The sequence below is a fragment of the Eleutherodactylus coqui genome, chromosome 7 (assembly GCF_035609145.1).
Source record: "Eleutherodactylus coqui strain aEleCoq1 chromosome 7, aEleCoq1.hap1, whole genome shotgun sequence".
In the NCBI taxonomy this organism is placed as follows: Eukaryota; Metazoa; Chordata; class Amphibia; order Anura; family Eleutherodactylidae; genus Eleutherodactylus; species Eleutherodactylus coqui.
Genome location: NC_089843.1, coordinates 217,291,224 through 217,313,365, shown reverse-complemented (window position 1 = coordinate 217,313,365; position 22,142 = coordinate 217,291,224). Strand labels below are relative to the sequence as shown.

Sequence of the window (22,142 nt, the reverse complement as noted above, 5' to 3'; positions counted from 1 at the left end):
GCGTGAAGACGCTTCCCCGCCCACCGCAGTCGCGTCATGTGACACGCCCACCGCGTCACATGACGCGGCCGGCCGTGTCACGTGACGCGCCGGCGGTAGGCGGGAAAGCGTTTTCACGCTATCTTCCGCTGGTAAGTATGGGGTCTCCCGCTTCAGCGGGAGATAGCGTGAACGGACGGCTTCCATTGACTGCAATGGAAGCCGTCAGCGCGTACACCCGCGGCAAATAGAGCATGCTGCGGGTGAGGACGGGAGATTTCACGGTGCGGAATTCTGCAGTGGAATTCCGCATCGTGAGCATTGAGCTATTAGGTTCAATAGAACCTAATAGCAGGGGGCAACGCTGCGGATTTTTGCCGCGAATTTACGCAGCGTAAATCTGTTCGTGGGAAGGAGGCCTAAGAAGTCCTATTGTGGCAGTGTCGCTCTTATTTCTAGGTCTATATTTATAGTATTGGAGACAGTGATAGTGCGTGAGACTTCATGTCACCAATGAGCCAAGTATTCTTATAGGAATAAGAATGTTATAAGATATATCTAATATCATATGTGGCAGGTAATAGTTTAGTAGCTTTTATGTTTGTTGTAGTGTATATGTTGGGATAATCACTTAATTTAGGTGATGCTCTAAGGGTAGTGTAGGCTTATCAATCAGGCATGCCACGTTTGACGGTGTATTGGAGAAGAATGCAGCGTGAAACAGACAAGTGGTGTTTGAAGATTCGCTTCCAATTATGAAGCTCTTAAACAAGTAAAAAATATATACTGTATATACTTGAGCATTAGCTGACCCGAGTATAACCAGAGTCAATATGTTTTACCAGAAAAAAATGCTAAAACGTATTGACTCGAGTGTAAGCCGAGATATACTCGAGTATATACTGGGTTAAAAAGAACCCCTCCATACTCACCTCCCAGCCGGCATCTGTGTTTCTGGTGCGGCAAGCTGCTTGAATACTCCCCACTGTCATCTCCCGCCGTCCTCTCTGCTAGGAGAGTCCCCCGACATCTGCGCTGTGATTGGCCGGTGTTTGATCCAATCACAGCGCTTACTTACACAGCGCTGACAGTGGGGGATTTGAAAGCCAAGCAGGGAGAGGACAGCTGTTTTAGAATTCTGCCCGCTGTCTACTCCCTGCTTGGCTTTCAAATCCGCCGCCGTTAGCGCTGTGTAAGTAAACGCTGTGCTTGGATCGAGTGCCGGCAAATCACAGCCTGCGCTCGATCATTCACAGCCAATCACAGCCTGACGGCGGGGGGGTGACAGAGCTGAGCAGAGAGGACGGCAGGGGATGACAGCGGGGAGAATTCAAGCAGCTTGCCGCACCGCTGCCGGGAAAACACAGAAATTGAAGCAGCTTTCCGCATCGCTGCCGGCTGGGAGGTGAGTAAGGAGGTTTTTCTTTTTTAACCCTTTCCTGACTCACGTATAAGCTGCAGGGGGCTTTTTCAGCACAAAAAATGTGCTGAAAAACTCGGCTTATACTCGAGTATATACGGTATTTAAAGACACACCGTAGTGCAAGCTGATGACAAGCAGACACCGTCCGACTGTCATCCAATCATCGTACAGCAGATGGGTTGGGTTTTCCCAACTAAGCAATAATAATCAAATTATTCTAAGTCACAATTAACGTATCAGTTATCTTATCTCAATTTACATAAAACTGCTCAATGCTAAAACTAGCAGTTACAGTATCTCAGGCTTACTGTAAACGTATACTATTGCTAAATGCTGAAATTGGCAGTTATCTTATTTAACCCCTTAAGGCTCAGTCAGATGTGAATGGGTTTTTTTGCGAACCGATGTGCGCAAAAAAAGCGCATCTATTAGAACCTTTGGTTTCCTGTGTAGTGTTCACACGTCTGTTTTTTACAGGCCAAAATACTCACACCTGTAAAAGAGGACATGCGTGCGCCGGTAAGGTCCGCACTGAGCGTCACATCGTGTGATGTTACAGGGAGTCCCCTCATCACTGACCACTGTGAGAGCACTGTCACTGGAAATATGTATCACATCAAAAATTTGTACAGCATGTTTACACATATTTGAGATACTGCAGTTGAAAATGTGAAAAATGATAATTTTTTCTAAATTTTTCCAATTTTGGCGCTTTTAATAAATATACACAAATTCTATCGGTCTATTTTCACCACCTAAATGAAGCACAATATGTGGCATAAAAACAATGTCAGAATCACTTGGATATGCAAAACCTTTACGGAGTTATTCTATGTTAAAGTGACGCATGTCAGATTTCCAAAATTTGGCTCCATCACTAAGGCGCAAACAGGCCTGGTCACTAACGAGTTAAGGCTTGCACAGTTAACAAGTATTCTGCTAGTGCCCCGCCCACTGCTAATGTCTGTTTTTTTACTGCTTTTAGAAGTCACAGTAATGAGCCATTAAATAAAATGTGTAAAACACGGTAACAGGTTACTCTTACAAAAAGGTACATTTCCAAGGACTGTTCAATAATTGAACTCTGAAATGTGTCATTTTATGGGCGCCATCGATGCTGTATTTTGCATCCGTTAGATCAGAGGTCCCCTACCACCGGTCCGCGGACTGGGCCATTAGGGTTTCTATGCCGGTCCGCGGCGCCGCAGACCAGCACGGTACTGTTGTACCTTGTTGTCACGTCACTGGAAGCTAGGGGCTGAGCGGACTTTGGAGTCAACGCCCCCTAGCTTCCGATTGGCCCGTACTGCTGCAGGGAGGACACGCTCCATCATGTGCTGCTGTCTGCTACCGGTGGCGGGGGCTCGCCAGCAAAGCAGTGAGCGCGCGGGAGCGGAGAGCATCGCAGGGACCCCAGGAACCACGTTGTCAAAACTGATCCCTAGAGTTCTTGCAGCGCAGTGGGGACATGGCCACAAGGACAGTGCTTCGGATCCGGTGAGCGCATATCTGAGCGTGCCAGGGAGTGTAGCCAGGGCAGCAGAGTGGTCCCAGCAGCACCCCCCGGTCTACAGCGCTGTTTGTTGTATAGTGCTGCATAACCCCGCCCCCATATGACCAAAGCCCCACCCCCACCCCGCCCTGCCGGGCCATGGAAAAATCTTCTTGCTTGAGGCCGGTCCCTGGAGGGAAAAAGGTTGGGGACCACTGCGTTAGATGACTTTATTTGTATGAGGTGTTCGCTACAAATACGTCGAAGGGGTTGACTGCTTTCTACAGTCTTGGTTAGTTAGAAGGGCTCCAAGAAAATAGACTGATCACAGGTTACCCCAATGCTGAGTCTTCGGTGGTCATTTGTAACTTACATGAGAACCTGGCATGAAGAGTTTACTCCCACGGCGTCCATTGAAATCAATGTTGTCCATGTAACACATAAACCTGCGCGGGGTATAACAGCTCAGAATTACAAGAGATGTACTGAAGGTCTGATTGACATTTCAACCACTGATTTCGGATACCGCGGTCTTCTTGCAGATCAGAGTAAACCCCGTTCATCCTTGAGGACAGTTCCGAAATATATTTTCATTTCCTTTAGTTTACGAAGGTCGAGTCTAATGAATGAGATTAGTTATACTGTTTTCAGAAAATGAATCTGGAGTGTTTCCTGTAAGATTTCGCAGTGCTCCCGCAGAACCGAACGTTGCATTGCTGCAGTGCAGCAGTTATTAGCATAGCACATTCTGATCTTCATTCTCTACAGTGCAGCTTGTGGAGCTCAGCAAACATTTATCCGGCGGAGGAGTACAATGTCATGAACACTCCATTAGTTGCAGCTGTATAGCCGCTTGCCATGGACTGTAGATTACCGCTATATAGCCGTAAAACACAGTAGATACCCTCTAAACAATTGTAGAACTTGCAGTAATCAGGGGAAAGTTAACTTTGCCGACTTTGAGCAATGAATACGACACATGGTGAGATCTAGATTGGGAAGCTAGTCTTTCCAACAAGTAATAACCTGGTCCTACAATGTCATGTAGTTACTTGCACAAGTGTTTCACGTGGAGTCTGTCCAAAAAAGTAATAATTTTCTTTTATTTATTCAGTGTTGCTATAAGCAGGGAAATAATGGTACTAGAGATGAGCGAGCATACTCGCTAAGGACAATTACTCGATCGAGCATTGTCCTTAGTGAGTATCTCCCCGCTTGGAAGAAAAGGTTCGGCTGCCGGCGCGGGTGACAGGTGAGTTGCGGCCATGAGCAGGGGGGAGCCGGGAGGAGAGAGAGGGAGAGAGAGATCTCCCCTCTGTTCCTCCCCGCTCTCCCACGCAGCTCCCTGCCCGCCGCTGGCAGCCGAATCTTTGCTCCCTAGCGGGCAGGTACTCGCTAAGCGCAATGCTCGATCGAGCAATTGCCCTTAGCGAGTATGCTCGCTCATCTCTAAATGGTACCCCTCTGACACCCATTCACATGTACTGTATAAGTAAGTTCTAATGTGGGTAGATTTGGTTAGAATGTATGCCCCTGGTGTTATAAGGCTGGGTTCTAACTTTGTGCCACCAACACTGTTCCCCCCAAGTTGTACAGTTTGAAAAGGAAACATTACAACAAGCATTTTAATTAGGATTAACGAGTCAAACGACAGCTCTATCTGCAGAATTTGGAGCTTTCATATCTGCATCAGGAGTTCCATTTTCCTGCTCCGTTTGGGGAGCAGCCAAGGGGAAGCCCACTAGCCGAATGGGTCTATCTTATGTCCTAAGAACCAATCAACAGCCATGCGTTGTGGAAGCGGGATTTTTGAATTGGCTGAGCAGCGTTTGTCTCAGCGGAGTTTCTGTATCTCTGACAGCGACTTCTCCTCATTTCGCAGCAGACATCGCTATCGCCGCCAGAGATGCAGAAACGAACGCCACTCGGCCAATTCAAAAATCCCTCCTCCATAATGTGATGGCTGTTAGAGCGCTGCTCAGCCAATCAATGCGGCATTCAAAGACCCAATCACAGCAATCACATTGTTTCATTGAGCATTGCATTGGTTGGTTGGCAGCACTCAAGAACCAATCAGAGCCATCGCTTCCTGGAAGCTGGATTTATGAATCCTGGAAGCAGGAAGTATTCTTCTGTTGGCAGCTGAGGACTGCAAGCAAGCTCACCAGAGCTCCGGAGACCAGTGGGAGGACACGGACCACGGCTGCTAGGTAATGTATTGGTTTTTTTTATGTAATTCAGCTAGGTTATTTTTGGGGTAGGGCTTATATTTCTACCTCCCTGCCGTCCTGAAAATTCAAAAAAAATCAGGGTAGTGCTTATTTTTGGGGTACATGTTATTTTCGGGGGAAACACAGTAGTCGGTTATGCCTTTCCAGAGGCTCCGGCATAGATGTAAACCAAGCTTAACACTCTAGAATCTCATATTATCCGTTCATATGAGTATATAGAATAATAGGCTAAGTTCACATCTGCATTTTAATTACAGGTTTTCTGTGCCATTATACTAGCAGAAAGCCAAAGATAACAGAGATTGATTCATCACATGATGGACACCCAATGGACCCTGTGGACTTATTATGTGGTGCATTGGGTTCCATCATGGAGTCCATTATATTTGCCAGAAAAAATAGTGCAGCTTTCAACACATTTCTGGCCTTAGCCTAACAAACAATATTTCTAAGTCATTACACTTTGTATTCTGCACTGGCTTTTTAAATGTATAACTACCGTATATACTCGAGTATTAGCCGACCCGAGTATAAGCCGAGTCAACAAGTTTTACCACAAAAAACAGGGAAAACTTATTGACTCGAGTATAAGCCGAGCTCTACTCGAGTGTATACTGGGTAAAAAAAAAAAACCTCCATACTCACCTTTCAGCTGACGTCTGTGCGGCAAGCTGTTTGAATTCTCCCTGCTGTCATCTCTCTGCTCGACTTTCAAATCCCCTGCCATCAGTGCTATGTAAGTAAGCGCTGTGATTGGATCGAGCGCCTGCCAATCACAGCCGGGCCTCGATCATTCACAGCCAATCAGTGAATGTCATTCATTGATTGGCTGTAAATGATTGAGTGCCGGCTGTGATTGGCTGGTGCTCGATCCAATCACAGCATTGACAGCAGTGGATGACAGAGTCGAGCAGAGAGGACGCTGGGGAATGACAGCGGGGCGAGTCAAGCAGCTTGTCGCATCGCCGCCGGGAATACAGGAATTCAAGCAGCTTGCTGCTCCACCGCCAGGAACACAGACGCCGGCTGGGCGGTGAGTATAAAGTTTTTTTTGTTTTTTTTTTAACCCTTCCCTGACTCGAGTATAAGTCGAGGGGGGCTTTTTTTAGCACAAAAAAATGTGCTGAAAAACTAGGCTTATACTCGAGTATATATGGTGTATAAATTACAATTTGCTGTTTTTGGTTTATCGCATTAATCTTCAGCCTATTTTTACTTCTCTTTTTAATTTTTAAAATAAATGGTATTATCGGAAACAACGGTTCTCACGATGGTTTTCTCTCTTTCAGCGCTGCTTACGATGCTGTTCTTGATAGAAATGTGGCCATTAAGAAACTCAGTCGGCCATTTCAAAATCAAACACATGCCAAACGAGCCTACAGGGAGCTGGTCCTAATGAAGTGTGTAAATCATAAAAATGTAAGTTTTTTTCACCGCTCACTACAGTCCATGGTTTTTCTTTAAATCATCTTGTTTAACCCAATTCAGGTTACTGTTCTTATTACAGCTGGATCGTATTACCGGATGATATTTAAATATTCTTGTATTTTCCATTATTATCTTAAACTTAAAGTTTGACGTTTTGGTTCAATAACTCGAAATTTAGCCATTTAGCTTTTGCAGGGCAGAGTTTGTTGGAATAACTTTTAGGCACCATGTTGCATTTATAGAGCCTCTTAAGTACCCCATACCACCCCAAAAGTGACTCCCATTTTGGTAACTAGACCCCTCCAGAAATTTACCAAAATGTGTAATGAGAGTTTTTACCTCACATGTCTTTTGTGGAAGTGGTTAACATAGGACCAAGAAAATGAAAAATTCAGATTTTTCCCTTAAAATATATGTTTGGCCCCAAATGTTACATTTTCATGAGGGGTAATAGAAAAAAAGCACCCCACAATTTGCTGCTCAATTTCATTTATGTCCACATATGGGGCATTTTAGTACTCAGACTGCTGTTTGGGCACCAGGGGGGAATCTCTGTACGGACATTCTAAGATGTGGGAGTGGACCACCCAAATGTCTTAAGTCTATGCATGGTCCTCCAGTGTGCTAAACATGGGGTGTTCCTAAACCTCTGCAATGTACTGTAGTAAGAGTACAGATTCTCCACTGACTTTGCTGGATACAGAACCACAGCATGCTGCACTATTTTGGCCATCGAAAAGTAAACTGGAGCCCAGTTGAAAGAATTAACAGAAGTGTGAACAGAGCCTTATGCATGAATACCAAACCCCCTTCTGTCTAATGGTTTTGTTACTATGGTTAACATTTAAAGAATAGCTGCTCTTTCAACTAACTTTTGAGATATCATAGAGACAGGTCAAAAGTATTTATCACTGATCACTAGAACACTGACTTGGAACGTGTCCCCCCCTCCAGCTGACTTTGCTGCTTTTTGTCTCCTTCCGACAGAAAATAGAACCCATTGATTTCAATGGGTTTGTTCACATGCACGTATGTGGCACGCACAATAAAATATGCAGCATGCTCTATTTTCCAGCATGTTTGCGCAGGGAAAGAACATTTTGGCAATGGCATCTCAGGAGAGCTGACAGATCCTCTGTAATGTTTAAGGGAACCTGCCAAGTTGAAAGTGTGACCTAGTCTACAGGTAAAGTAATATAGCGCAGTAGGGGGGGGGGAGTAGATTGATGCATAGTTTTGTGGGAAAGGATTCTGCATACAGATTCCTACTAGAGATGAGCGAGCGTACTCGTTAAGGCAAAATACTCGAGCGAGTATTGCCATTTTCGAGTACATGCCCGCTCGTTAGAAAAGATTCGGGGGCCGGCGGGGGTGAGCGGTGAGTTGTGGGAGTAAGCATGGGGGAGCGGGGGGAACAGGGAGAGAGAGAGATCTCCCTCCCCCCCCCGTTCCTCCCTGCTCTCCTCCACCGCCCCCCACTGGCCCCCGAATCTTTTGGCACGAGCAGGCATGTACTCGATAATGGCAATACTTGCTCGAGTATTTTGCCTTAACGAGCACGCTCACTCATCTCTAATTCCTACTCTTCGTATGCTCTAGTGGGCGGTCTTACTAGGTTATTGACAGCTATCACAGTATTAGCGTGCATAGAGAGATAACTGACAGTCACTGATAGGACCGCCCACTGGACTCCTAAGAATGGAAAAAGGAGCAGGAATGTAAAAGAATAAAATCCAAGTTATACTGAACCTTTCATCAATCTGCTCAGCTCCTCCTGCTCTCTAATGTACTGCCTGTAGACTAGACTGCATTTTCAGTGTGACAGGTTCGCTTTAAAGAGAAACTGTCAGGTTGATGATGCGGTCCAGACTGTAGGCATCATGTTATAGAGCAGAAGGAGCTGCGCAGATTGATATATAGTTTTATGGGGAAATGTTCAGTATAACTTGTAATTTATTCATTTATATCTCTGACCTTAGAGGTCCAATGGGCGGAGCTATCGGCGACTGTCAGCTACGAGTAGATGACAGCCACTCATAAGACCGCCTACTGGACCTCTAAGTTAAGAGTGAGCAGAAATACAATAAATGCATTACACATTAGGCCGAGGTCAGACGAGCGTGTTTTTTGCATGCCTGTGTGCGTGAAAAAAAAGCGCTGCTCGCATAAGCTGAAAACGTGTCAACGGGCAAAGTTTCATATACGCAGCGCATGAATCTTTGCCCGTTCACTGGAGCAGCTGCTCTACGAAGGTCCCCTCATCACTGAACACTGTGACAGCACTGCCATAGTGTTCAGTGAAAGCAATGGGATGAAGGCAACCCCCGCAGGGATTTTGGGGGAAGGGCTGAAAATATAAGCTCTACCCCGAAAAGAAGCCCTAGCTGCATGAAAAAATAATTAAAAGAAAATAATATATGACCTAAAAGTGCATCCGCCTCCAGCGTTTGTTCTCTCCCCAGCACTGTTCTTCATTTCTTCTGGCCGGGGATTGAAAAATCCCGGCCTACTGGAAGCACTGCCTCTGATTGGCTAAGCACAGGGACCAATCACAGCCATTCAATCATTGGCCAGAAGCACCTTTTAAATACCCTGCTGTAAGCAGCGGGGAAGCTATTGGCAGCGCAGGAGTTTCCATTACCTCCTGCTCCCATAGGAGTCAATGAAAACTCCTGCAAAAGGCGCACCAATGATAGAACATGTCTGTCATGGCCAGATCTTCTTTCTTCGACCCGGCGGTTGTGCTTGGCTGCGCTGCGCACATTTTTTTCTTTTGAACTCCTGCTTTCCCGCGGTCCCGCGGCACAGCACAAATACAGCTGCGGGTATGCCGCAGGACCGGACAGCTTCCATAGGCTTCAATGGAAGCCGCGGGAGACCCACACAAAATGGAGCATGCTGCGGGTGCTTTCCGGCATGTGCCATCCGTGCGCCAGGGAAAAATTACATCTGCAAGTCTTTAATTACCTGCGGGTGTCCAATGATTCCATATGGGCGCAGATCACGCATCTGGGACACCGCGCGGATTTACTAATTCTATTTTCCCCATGGACATTGGGTCTAAAGTGGACAAAGACTGAGTATTCTATAACCAGATAAGTCACTTAACATCATGGCATGGCAAAGAGCAAGCAGGAATAGTCTCAGGGGTAGAATCTGGAGAGGTGGAGGTCACCGCTGGTCAGAATCATAGGACACCGTGCAGGTAGATGTTTTCCTAGTGATTTATACATAATTAGTATACATTGTAGTATTGCGGATATAAAAGCTCATAAATAACCCCAAGAATTCTGAACATGCGCTGCGTGTAGTCAGTCTGTAGTGTGGGGCACCGCTCTTGGTCTGGGGAAGTAGTTCACTACTGTAAAGCTTTAGTTGGCTGCAATACGATTGGGATTTAGAATCTTGCCACAGTATATTATTATCCGTGAATGACAGCCATTGTTCAGTCCCCCTTTCTGAATTTGCGTTGACTATTTTCCACCCCGTCACCTCAAAGAATTCCAATTCCCCAAATCTCCCAGATGAACAGAGACAAGGATTTCTCATACATTCCTTCCTGAAAGGATTTATCATCTTCACTGTTGGTTGCTGCAGAGACCAAGTCATTGAAAGGGCACCAAGTGCTTCTTCTAGCCGTCCACTCCTTGGCATGCGGCATTCCTACAGGAGTCTCTTCAGTCCGTCGGCTGTCAACTGTATCGTCCTTTTTGCCTGTAGCTTTGCTCCCCTCAGATGTAACTAGACATGAAGTAAGCCACATGATTAGGGTATTACGGAGTCGCTAACAACTGTGATCTACCCCCTTTTCCCCCTCCCCCATAACCTTAAAAACAACCACGAAACACCGTAATTGGATTAAATTATGGCCACAGCAGCCACCTTTATTTGCAACATAACATTAACATAAATTAATCATTCTAACCCCCTCAGAAATAACCCTGGGGAGAGATCCCCTGGAGCCCTGCCACCTAACTGTCGCCTCACCACCAAAAACGGGAAATAGTTGCACCTGTCACCCGTCGCATTTTCGGACTCGTGCAACACTATTTCCCTACCACTGCCTTCCGGGGGCCCGCCACTCACCACCTCACCACAAGTCGCCGCATCCAGACCCCGAGGCCGGCTAGCTATAACCTGGCTAACCACTCCCACCAACTCTGCAAGGCACCGCCCTGCGAATCCCAGAGGTGACAGTCCTCGAACTAACCAATTCAAAGAGGGGAAGGAAGGTATCCAGCTCCCTGCTACCCCCCTACTACCCCCTTTCTGCTGACTCCAAGGGATCCCCCCCCCCCGCTGCCATTACGAATCGCGCTCCCCAACACCCCCCTTTTCCTCAGGGTGGGCGGGTGGGACTCTTCCACGTCTCTGCTCCAACTGCTTCTTCTTTGAAAAATACGACTCCTCCCCCCTCCCTCCTTGGCGCTCTTTTTTACATTCCCTCCCTAACCCCCTCTTTTCCCAGCGTTCTCAGCTTCTCTTAAGCCCTTCACTCCCCGTTAACCCTGTCATGGCTGCACCCCACCTTATCCCTTTGGTCTCCGGCTCCGGCAGCTCTTGTATGATGGGATTTCACCATCATGAATGAATTTCACCAACGATGAATTGTAGATGCTCGTATTCTGAACCACTGCTGATACACTGAACAGTCTAAAAACCTTTAAAGGGGTTACCCATGGAAAATACTATTGATGACCGATCATCGGGATAGTACATCAATAGTATGTGGCAAATTCATGGAAACCCCCTTTAATGTCAGCACTGGGGTCTCTGTGTCTGTCTAGGTTGGATTTCAGACAGGCAGATTTTAATGAACTCAGAAAGATGGTAGGAAGGATCCAAAGGATGGATGTTCTTAACCCCTTAAGAACCAGGCTGTTTTGTACCTAAAGGAAAGGACACTTTTTAGGGATTTTACCCATGTGAGGGTTTTATTGCCCTATTCTTTTTCCTTCAGCTACCAACATTATTTTTGCTGCAGTTTTTTTTCCCTATAGCGCTATTTTAAAATATTTTTTTCACTCACTTTTTTTTCGGTTTTTAGTTTTATTGGGGGTAAAAAGCGAAAAAAGATTTTTTAACATTTTTAGATTTCTTCTAAATTAGTACATTTACGTTAAAATAAACTGTAAGCAAGCATTCCTTATTTTGTTTCGGACATTTGGAGGTATATATTTTTTATGTATATATTTTATTCTGTAATTTTGTTTCAATTTTTGTAACCATTTAGTTTAACACCTACGACCCCCATTACGTCATATAAGACCTCTGGGGGTCATTCACATTGTCTTTTTTTAATTTCACAGCTGGGGCATCCGTAAGAGCAGCATCCATAGGAGCCCCAGTTACAGGAAAAAACGTCCCCCTAGTGTGACATCAGTCACAAACAGAGCTGATCTGGGTCCGCTAGGACCATGCAGCTTTGCTGTGCCAGGGGACTCCTGGCAGTCAGATGATCGCAAGGTCGCATAGTGGAAGAAACACTTCCACTTTCACTTCTTAATACATAGCGCTCTTTGAGCGTTATGTACCTCAGAAAGGAAAAGGCAGAAGCGGGTAAAAACTGCTTATCCCTTCTCCTCCGGGTTCTCAGCTGTGACTTACAGCTGGGAACCCAACTTGGTCCTACTTGATTGCAAAAGTAGAGGCACAGGCACGCATGGTTTCCGAGTGTGGAATCCCGCAGTGGTTTCCACCCGTGCCCACAGCCATGAGGCCTATACACCATTTTCTCACCTGTTCAGAGCCGGTGCGGGTCTTCTCCGTCCACGGCCGGATCTTCTTTCTTCTGCACCGCCAATGCGCTCAGGGTGCCGCACGCATGTGCAGTACTTTTTTTTTTAAACTCCCGCTTTACCACGCATCCACGGTACGTCCCCAGTGTCAACTGCCAGGTGCCACAGATTGGACGGCTTTCATTGACTTTAATAGAAGCCGTCCATGTGGGAATCCGCAGAAAATGGAGCATGCTGCGATTTTCTCCCATGCATGCTATCCACACGGCCGGAAAAAAATCACATCCACATGCTTTAAATTGTTTTGTGAATGCTAATGCATCCCTATGGGCGGCTTGATCTGCGGATCTCCCGCCCGTGGACATTGGGCCTTAATCACGTATTTTTGCTTACGGCGGGGACTAGAGCCCAGGACCAAGTGCCGTATATTTACCGCAATTGGTCTTTAAGAGGTTTAAGACAGAAATGTCTCAGAAGTTTGGGAAATATTTCAAAATACGAGTCTTAAAGTACAATCTCTAACAATTTCTATAAGAAGCAAGAATGTGAAGTATTTAAAGAGACAAGGATGAATGAACACAGGACTTACACACATGCTAAAAGGGAAGAAAAATCTGTTTATCAAATGGAAAGTAGGGGGCATATCTAAAGAAGAATATAATACAGTCTGCTGAAATTAAAGGGGAAGTGTCAGAAAAGCTAAAGCTAATAATGAATTGAGGGTTGCAACAGAGGCCAAAAGCAATAAAGGATTTTGGGGGTATGTCAAAAGCAAAAAAAAAAAGTACAAGATGCTATTGGATGCTTACAAGATGACAATGGTGAATTGGTTAAGAATAATGATGAGAAGGCCAAATGTTAAAATTCCTATTTTGTATCTGTTTTCTCTCAGAAAGTAAATGTAACATCAACTGATCTTCCCTGTGCTATTGGGGGAATAAAAGAATGCAGGCTATCTATAAGCAGAGAGATGGTGAGGGAACACTTAGCTAGCTTAACTGAATTCAAGTCTCAAGGTCCAGATGAATTACATCCTAGGGTACTAAAGGAAGCAGCAGATGTAATTGCTGAACCACTCGATGTAATCTTTTAAAGTTCCTGGAGAACAGGAGAAGTCCTAAAAGCTTGGAAAAGGACAAGGTGGACCCAGGAAACAACAGACCTGTGAGTCTGACATCTATACCAGGAAAGATCTTTGAACAAATTAAACAGCATGTATGCAAGTATTTGGATGAGAATGGAGTAATTAACCAGCATGGGTTTGTAACTAACCAGACAAATCTAATTTCCTTCTATGACAAAATCACTGACCGGGTTGATCAGGGAAATGCGGTGGATATAGTATATCTTGACTTTTTTGAGATTCCGATACATACAGATGTGAATATCTGTCCACAATATTGATAAACATTGAATGAATATTTCTATTATAACTATGTACTTAAAGGTGGGTCTAACATGTACCCAGTTGTAGTATATCTTGACTTTAGTAAAACATTTGACAAAGTATCTCATACCATCCTCATTGAAAAAATATGGGATTGACAAGGCGACTGTTAGATGGATTCCCAATGGCTGAGTGATTGTACTCAGAGTGGTTATAAATGGCTGTACATCCAAGTGGAAAAATGTGTCAAGTGGGGTACCACAAGGCTCTGTCCTAGGCACAGTGGTGTTCAACATTTATAAAAATGAGCTAGATGAGGGAATTGAGGGGAAACTGATTGTTTGCCAACACCAGAAATGCAAATTCCTATATCTGGGCAAGAAAAATGAAAAAAGGCACATACAGAATGAGAGGAATTGAGCTAAGCAGCAGCACATGTGAAAAATAGTCGGATATATTAGTAGATCACAGACTGAACACGAGTCAACAGTGTGATACAGCAGCAAAAAAGGCAAACACAATTTTGGGATATATTAAGAGAAGCACAGAGTCTAGATCACGTGAGGTAATTATTCCCCTCTACTCTTCCTTAGTCAGACCTTATCTAGGATACCGTGTCCTGTTTTGGGCACCCCAATTTCAAGAAAGACATCAACAAACTGGAGCAAGTTCAGAGAAGAGTTACCAGGACGGTGAGCGGTCTGCAAATCATGTCACATGAGGAACAGTTAAAGGATCTGGGAGTGTTTAGCTTAAAAAAAAGAAGGCTGAGAGGAGAAAGAATAGCTGTCTACAAATATCTGGAGAGCTGCATCGGTCAAAAGGGATCAGTCCTATTCGCACAAGGAAAGACTAAAAGCAATGAGATGAAACTGAAAGGGAGGAGACACAGATTAGATATTTGAAAAAACTTTCTGACAGTTAGGGTGATCAATGAGTGGAACAGGTTGCTACTGGAGGTGGTGAGTTCTTCTTCAATGGAAGTATTGATACAAAGGCCGGACAAATATCTGCCTGGGATGATTTAGTCATTCTGCATTAAGCATGGGGTTGGACCCGATGACCCTGGAGGTCCCTTCTAACTGTCTGTCTATCTATTTCACATCTATCTATCTATAGATAGGGAGCATATTGTCTCTGCAGGATGCCAACTAGAGATGAGCGAGCATACTCGATAAGGCAAAGTACTCGAGTGAGTAGTGCCTTATTAGAGTACCTGCCCGTTCGTCTCTAAAGATTCGGCTGCCGGCGCGGGTGAGAGGTGAGTTGCGGCGGTGAGCAAGGGGGAGCGGGCGGGAGAGAGAGATCTTCCCTCCGTTCCTCCCCGCTCTCCCCGCCCCCTGCCGGCACCCAAATCTTTAGAGGCGAGCGGGCAGGTACTCGAATATGGCACTACTCGCTCATCTCCAATGCCAACCTATACAAGAACTGAGGAATCAGTTTGCTATGGTTGCTTATTAATTATGTATAGCCTGTACCTAGTATTTTGTTCTGCAGTACATTTGTATGCAGCTAAACTACTGACTGAAATTATAAATCTGAATTGGTATTTGCATGTCATTTGTTGTTTCACTGCATACGGTAGTTTTACAGATCTCGTAGTGATGACTGTGGTGACTTGGTCATTGGCTTCTGTATCGGCAGTATGTTTCTTGACTTGACCCTTTTTGTACAATAACACCCATTGTTTCATTGGATGAATGTTCTGTTAGCACTAGTTCATTGAAAGCCCGGGCACATCTTGTGCTGGTGTCGTGTTGATATGGATTTATTTAATTGTGAAAGTAAGGAAGGCTGTATACACCCCTGCCAAGAAACAATTGATCAGCGGAACACTAAAAGCATAGCCAGACATTGCTGCTAGGAAAATTATAGAGAAGCAAGTTCTCCCAGCTCATTGTGATGTACAGTGAATGGAAGGGATTTATAAAGTATGTACGCCTTAATTCAGGGCGCTGAAATGCAGAGTGTAATCTAACTGCAAATATGTTCTGCTTTATTAGCATTAAGTCACTTTGTAAGGCTGCCTGTCCACGGGCGATGATCCGCAGGCGATAGATTGCCCGCGGATCACACTCTCTGACGCTATGAAAAGCGCAGTGCCGGCGTCCACGAGCGGAGAATCATAGCGATTCTCTGCTCACTGGATTTAACCCCACCTCCCTATGACATAAGGGTACGTCATGGGAACAGGGTACTTCCTGCAGCGGGACTCGGCTGTCACTAGTAGCCAGCTTCCCGCTGCGATAGCGGCCGGCATCGGAGATGCGCCCATCCGCTGTTAACCCCTTCCCTGCCGCAATCTAAGTAGATCACGGCAGGGAAAGGGTTCACAGAGGGATCGCGCTCCCTCTGTGACTTCAGCCGACTCTTGCGATACCGGCATCCTGTATTGCCATTGCCTAAGATCGCTATAATAAGCGATAAGGCATGACAGGAGAGAAGTCCTGCCATGCCTTATCGTAGCGATCATTAGTGCTGCAGTGTAAGTCCCTCAGAGCGACACAGATGGTGTAAGAAGAAGAGCAAAATAAAGTACAAAAAATAAAACTGTAAAAAAATGTTAAAAAACCCTTTTTTTATGCTTTTTCTCATATTAGCATCAAAAAATAAAAAATCCCACATATTTGGTATCGATGCGTCTGTAACGACAAGTACAATAAAGTGAACATGACTTTTATCCTGCACGGCAAAAGCGTGAAAAAAAACCCGCTAAAAACTGAGGCGAAATGCTAATGTTTAGCATTTTGCCTCCCAAAAAACGCAATAAAAGGGATTTTAAAAAAGTGTGTACCCCAAAATGGTACCAATAAAAAAATAATTTTGGTATTGTTGTAACCGTACCGTCCCGCATTAAAAAATGTAGTGTGTTATTTATGCTGCATAATTAACGCTTAAAAAAAAAAAATCTCTGGCAGAATTGATGCGTTTTCTCTTCCTACGATAAAAAAAAAAAAGGTTTTACAATATAGTCTATGTAACCAAAAATGGCACCAATAAAAACTACAGTTCGACCACGCAAAAGCAAGCCCTTATACGGCCGCGTCGACGGAAAAATAAGAAACGTATGGCTTTTGAAAAATGGAGATGGAAAAATTCCAAAAATCGCTTGGTCCTCAACGCCAAAATAGGCCGTGTCATTAAGGGGTTAAATTGCGGCATGCTGTAGTCAATGGAAACCATCTGTCACGTGATACTGCTGCCGTGAGCACAGCAGAAGTATCGCGTGATTACGCGTCACCGCCCACTGCCAATGTGACAGGTGCTACCATCCACTGTCATATTCCGCTAGCGGAGTCCAACGTGGGTCGTGGGCATGAGGCCATTCTTCACTTATATGTAAAGGCTAGGCAAGTCTATGGGAGATTTTCTGTTACCCGACAACTTCAGAGGGGGTCACTGCTGGATCGCAGGAGCGGCCGGGCATAAAAAACACATGACCCGGCTCCCTGTCATGTTCCCTAACCGCACCATAACTTAATCCATGGTGCTGTGGGGACGGCACAGGCTCCATGTAAAGGCTTAGTCCACATTCTCTGTGTCGGTTGCTCAAGAATAGAGGAGTCAGAGTTGAAGATTTGCGTTGTCCCCGGTGCCTTTCTTTTCGGCGTGTCTACAGCAGGTTGTTATCAAACTCCCATTTGCATAATGATTTTGTAAATTAAAATATAATTGCATCTTGCTGCTTATCATACGCCTGTCTTTTCTTTCCCCTTCTCTTTTAGATTATCAGTTTATTAAATGTCTTTACGCCACAGAAATCTCTCGAGGAGTTCCAAGATGTGTAAGTAATGCCTGATTAAATTAATGTAATCTTCAGAGGCGGGGAACGTACTTTAATTTCTAAGATAAAATCAACACCGTATTGATTGGAGGAGGCTGGAGTACTTGTAGGAAGTTTAAGAACAGTAGCGAGGCCGCAAGTGATCCATCGTGTGTTCTGTACTGAGCTGGAGACGCCATTGAAGGCCTCATTTTATGGCATCTCGTAGAATTCAGACTAAATATTAATCCACATGAACATCTTTCAATTCTAACAGTAATACACCTGAGGCCTTAGTCAGACGGGCGTTTTTTTGCGCGATTTGCGGATCGCATGACGGATGCGCATCCGCAAATCGCGTGACCAGTGCGCGCAAGTCGCCCGCAAATCGCCCGAAAATCTGCTCCTAGCCGCGTTTCATTAGAAACGGGCCGGAGCTGTCCAGCGCATTGCATTCAATGGAGACGGCAATACAGCCGTCTCCATTGAAAGCAATGCGCTGCGGGTGAGCCCGGGATGAATTGTCGGTAAGGGCTTAAATATATAAGCCCTTACCTGCAATTCATCCTAAAATGTGTAAAAATAAAAAAAAATTGTATACTCACCTTCTGCCGGCAGCGGCCGTCCTGCAGTGGGTGTGAAGGGGGTGTGAGTCAGACCCGCCCCCTGATTGGCTCAGCGCTGAGCCAATCAGAGGCATGCCTCACTCACACCCATTCATGAATTCATGAATGGATGTGAGTCAGACCTGCCCCTGATTGGCTCAGCGCTGAGAGGCAGCAGTCACTCACCCATTCATGAATTCATGAATAGGTGTGTGAGTGTTTTCAGCCTCTGATTGGTCAGGGCTGTGACCAATCAGAGGCAGATCATTCAGCAGGCGGGGATTTTAAAGCCCCGCCGGCTGAATAGTGCCAAGAAGCAGTTCAGGAGAACTGACAGCGGCCGCGGCTGGACTCCGGCTGCAGCGGAAAGGTGAGTATACAACTTTTTTTTATTTTAACACATTTTAGGATGAATTGCAGGGAAGGGCTTATATATTTAACCCCTTCCCGACAATTCACCCCGCGCACGCCGGCAGCCCATTGCTTTCAATGGAGCGGCTTGTATTGCCGCTCCATTGAATTCAATGGGCAAACATCGTTCTTCTCTGCCACAGCTGTTACAGCTGTGGCAGACAAGAATGATTTGTCTTCTATATGTTCTCAATGGGGTCGGCGCTGCTGCCGCCGGCCCCATTGAGCGCATATACAGAAGAGAACAGGAATCGCAGATCGCAGATAGGTGCGATCTGCGATTTTTTGTTCTATAATTTATCGGACGAGCGCATAAAAAGCGCTCATGTGTCCGATACCATTGCAAAGCAATGGTTTTAAAAAATCGCCGGACGCATGCGCATGCGCAAATCGCGGCTAAAAACGCCCGTCTGACTAAGGCCTGAAGCTATAACATACAAGATGTGCAGAAGTATTCACACCCCAGCTTCCCTTCACGGTTGTGTAATATTTTATATTAGTCATTCTGGGCAAAGATCCGGACGAGATCCAATTTAGCGAGAACTGTTCAATTCCAACTACTATTCCTATTTTGCAGTTACCTAGTCATGGAGTTAATGGATGCCAACTTATGCCAGGTGATTCAAATGGAATTGGATCATGAGCGAATGTCTTACCTCCTCTACCAAATGCTATGTGGCATTAAACATCTGCACTCAGCTGGAATCATACACAGGGTTAGTAGTAGTCTAATATTATCAATCTCCCTAATTGCTTGCTTTGTTTTCTGGATTTTAACGATGGCTTATGACTAGAGATGAGCGAGTATACTCGGTAAGACTAACTAGTCGAGCGGGTAGTGCCTTAGTTGAGTATCTGCCGCTCGTGTCTAAAGATTCAGCTGCCGGCACGGGTGACAGGGGAGTTGTGGTGGTAAGCAGGGGGGAGAGAGGGAGAGAGGGATCTCCCTTCCGTTCCTCCCTGCTCTCCCCTGCCGCTCCCCGCTCCCCGCCCCCCGCTGAATGTTTAGAGACAAGCGGGCAGATACTCGACTGAGGCACTACTTGCTCGAGTAGTTAGTCTTAGCGAGTATACTCGCTCATCTCTACTTATGACCCTTTTATGGGGGACGATTGTCGTTCGCCCAAGCGAATGAGCTGCTGACATTCTCACCAGCTTGTTGGCGGCGAGTTCAGACTGCGCGATACTCATTGAGAATCATTCAGTTCTTGTTGACTTGTCACTGATTTCTATGCCGGCCGAAACTTAACGACAAGCGAGAAACTCACGATTCCTCATTCGTCATTTAGTCGTTGACTGCGTTTAAATGAAACAATTATCATTCCGTTTCACTCATTCTGAACTCTAGTCGTTAAGTCTAAATGCAGCTTTATGTTCAAATAATTGGTTGTTTAGAGGAGAATTTTGCCTATAGTGAAGTTTTAGCTTTAGACAAGGGGACATTTGTGACAATAGATAACAAAAAGACCCCCGTTGATTCCTTGCACAAAAATACTGTGCCTGGAGAACCTTCCAAAGAAGCGTTGCGTGAGGGATCATTATGCTAAGGAAATCCAAATGAAGATAAACACTTTTTTTAACCGCTGCTTTAACCCCTTGAGTGGCACGCCCGGAAATTTTCCGGGACGAGCTCCACTGCTCATAGCGACATAGCCCGGAAGATTTCCGGGCTATGTATCACTATGGGAGCTGCAGAGCACAATGCCACAAGCTGTGACAGTGTGCTCTGCCTGCACAGACCCACAGAGAACAAAGCAAGGGCTTTGAAAAACCAGCAGAAGGTATTGCCGATATGCCGGCAATCTCCTGCTTTGTTTACAGGTTGCCATAGAGACCATCGGCTTGTCAGAAGCAAGCCGATGGTCTCTGTGGCAGGGAGAGCTTGGTGCTTGGCTGTCAGAGGACAGCTAGGTACCAGCTCTTACAGCAGAGATCAGAGAAAACCTCCGATCTCTGCTGTGTTAACCCTTTACATGCGGCAATCTATGTGACTGCAGCATGTAAAGGGCTGTCACTGGAGCATGTAAAGGGCTGTCACCATCGGACCCCCGGAATGTGATCAGGGTCCCGATGGGTCCCTGTGGAAGTCCCCTAAAGGGACAAAAAAAAAAGAAAAAAAAAAAAGGAAAAAAATTATAAAAACACGTGTCTCCCTTTACTTTGTAAAAAATCAAAAATACAATCACACATGTGGTATCCATGCGTCGTAATGACCCAGAGAAGGAAGTTAATACATTATTTAACCCCTTAATGACATGGCCCCTTTTTTTCTTTTTTCCCTATTTCTTTTTTTCCTCCCCCCTGTTTAAAAAATCACAACTTGTCCCGCAAAAAACAAGCCCTCATATGGCCATGTCAATGGAAAAATGAAAAAGTTATGGCTCTTGAGACGCACCTGCAAAATTAGTTGAAATTCAATGATTAGACCATTTTAAAAAACCTGCCCTGGTGGGCACAACAGGGTGGTAGGAAACCCGCCACTCAAGGGGTTAAACTTTCATGTGAATAATCAAAGATCTCCCTACATGAGCCGTCCAACGTTTTGGTGCTTGAGAAAGAGGAAGTCGCACAAGTGTGTGGACACTGGTTTACATCTAAATGAACTTGCTTATGGACTGTTTTCTTTTTTTTTTTTTATAAATTCGTTATTTATACATTTTTATATAACAGCATAATTAACCACACCTTCTCATTAAATATGGCTGACAGATCAGAAAGATTAGTCGCTGCCAGGAGAAGGTGCAAAATACAACAGCATAAATAGTAGAAAGACAAAAAATAGAAAAACAATGCAGATGGGGGGGTCAATGGCCCTCTGGTTAGCAAACATCACCATGGAAGGATAAAGGTCCTGGGGACAAAGTTATCCTATCTGAGGGAGCACCAAGGGGGAGGAAGGAAAAAAAAGAGGGGGGAAGAAAGGGAGAGGGTGGAAGGGTAATTAACGGTAGGGATTAGAGGGGGGAAATGCGAGAAGTAAGAAAATAGATATGAGCATTGGAAGAAAAGATGTATAAAGGTGAGCGAAGGGTAAGCAGATAGACTTGTGAGAGACGGAAACGTATGCTTCTAATTCTATGGGAAAGAATCTTTAAAGCACATGGAAACTTAAAGATTTACGGTATTCCCGGGAGTCTTGGATTTCGATGCAATAAGTTTTCATGAATTCATCATGTGTGCCTTTTGAAAAAGGCTGGTAGGCCTTTCATTTCCATGGTCTCCTGTATCAACTTGAACCACAGTGCGCTGGCAAAGTTAGTATGGACTATCCTGCCAACTAGTTGATATGAATACCGGACCAAAGCGTTGGATTGATTTTTACCCCAGGTATGGTGATCATTGATTATTATGTACAAACAGAAATGAGATTGCTGTAAAAAGCCTTTTTTGGCCTTGGTTTATCTTCATTTGGGCTTTGTGCTTATGAGGTTTACGAGAGAGTTCTGCCCGCAGTAACTCATGGACTTCGGTGGTATTAGCTTCTTGTTGGTCGATATTGTTTATGCTATATATGACTTTGTTATAAAAATCCAAATAGTTTAATTCCCTTTTTCCCGAGCCCAACATGCTACATATCTAATAATTACTTTGGCCGTTGGCTATCCTTTTGTTTTCACAAAGGGGGCCTAGAGTGAAAAACATGTATTTAAAGACGTTGTCTAGGATTAGAAAAAACATGGCTGCC

General features: G+C 45.0%; 1 protein-coding gene across 5 annotated transcripts in view; it reads left to right on the top strand.

Annotated features, from left to right (window-relative positions):
• MAPK10 (mitogen-activated protein kinase 10) overlaps positions 1-22,142 on the top strand; it is a 234,943-nt gene that overhangs the window by 131,260 nt on the left and 81,541 nt on the right. For all 5 annotated transcript variants that reach the window (XM_066574369.1, XM_066574368.1, XM_066574371.1 and 2 more), the window contains 3 exons: positions 6,415-6,544; positions 17,404-17,462; positions 19,035-19,173. In XM_066574369.1, coding sequence (XP_066430466.1) covers positions 6,415-6,544; positions 17,404-17,462; positions 19,035-19,173 — 328 coding nt within the window. The remainder of the gene's footprint in view (positions 1-6,414; positions 6,545-17,403; positions 17,463-19,034; positions 19,174-22,142) is intronic.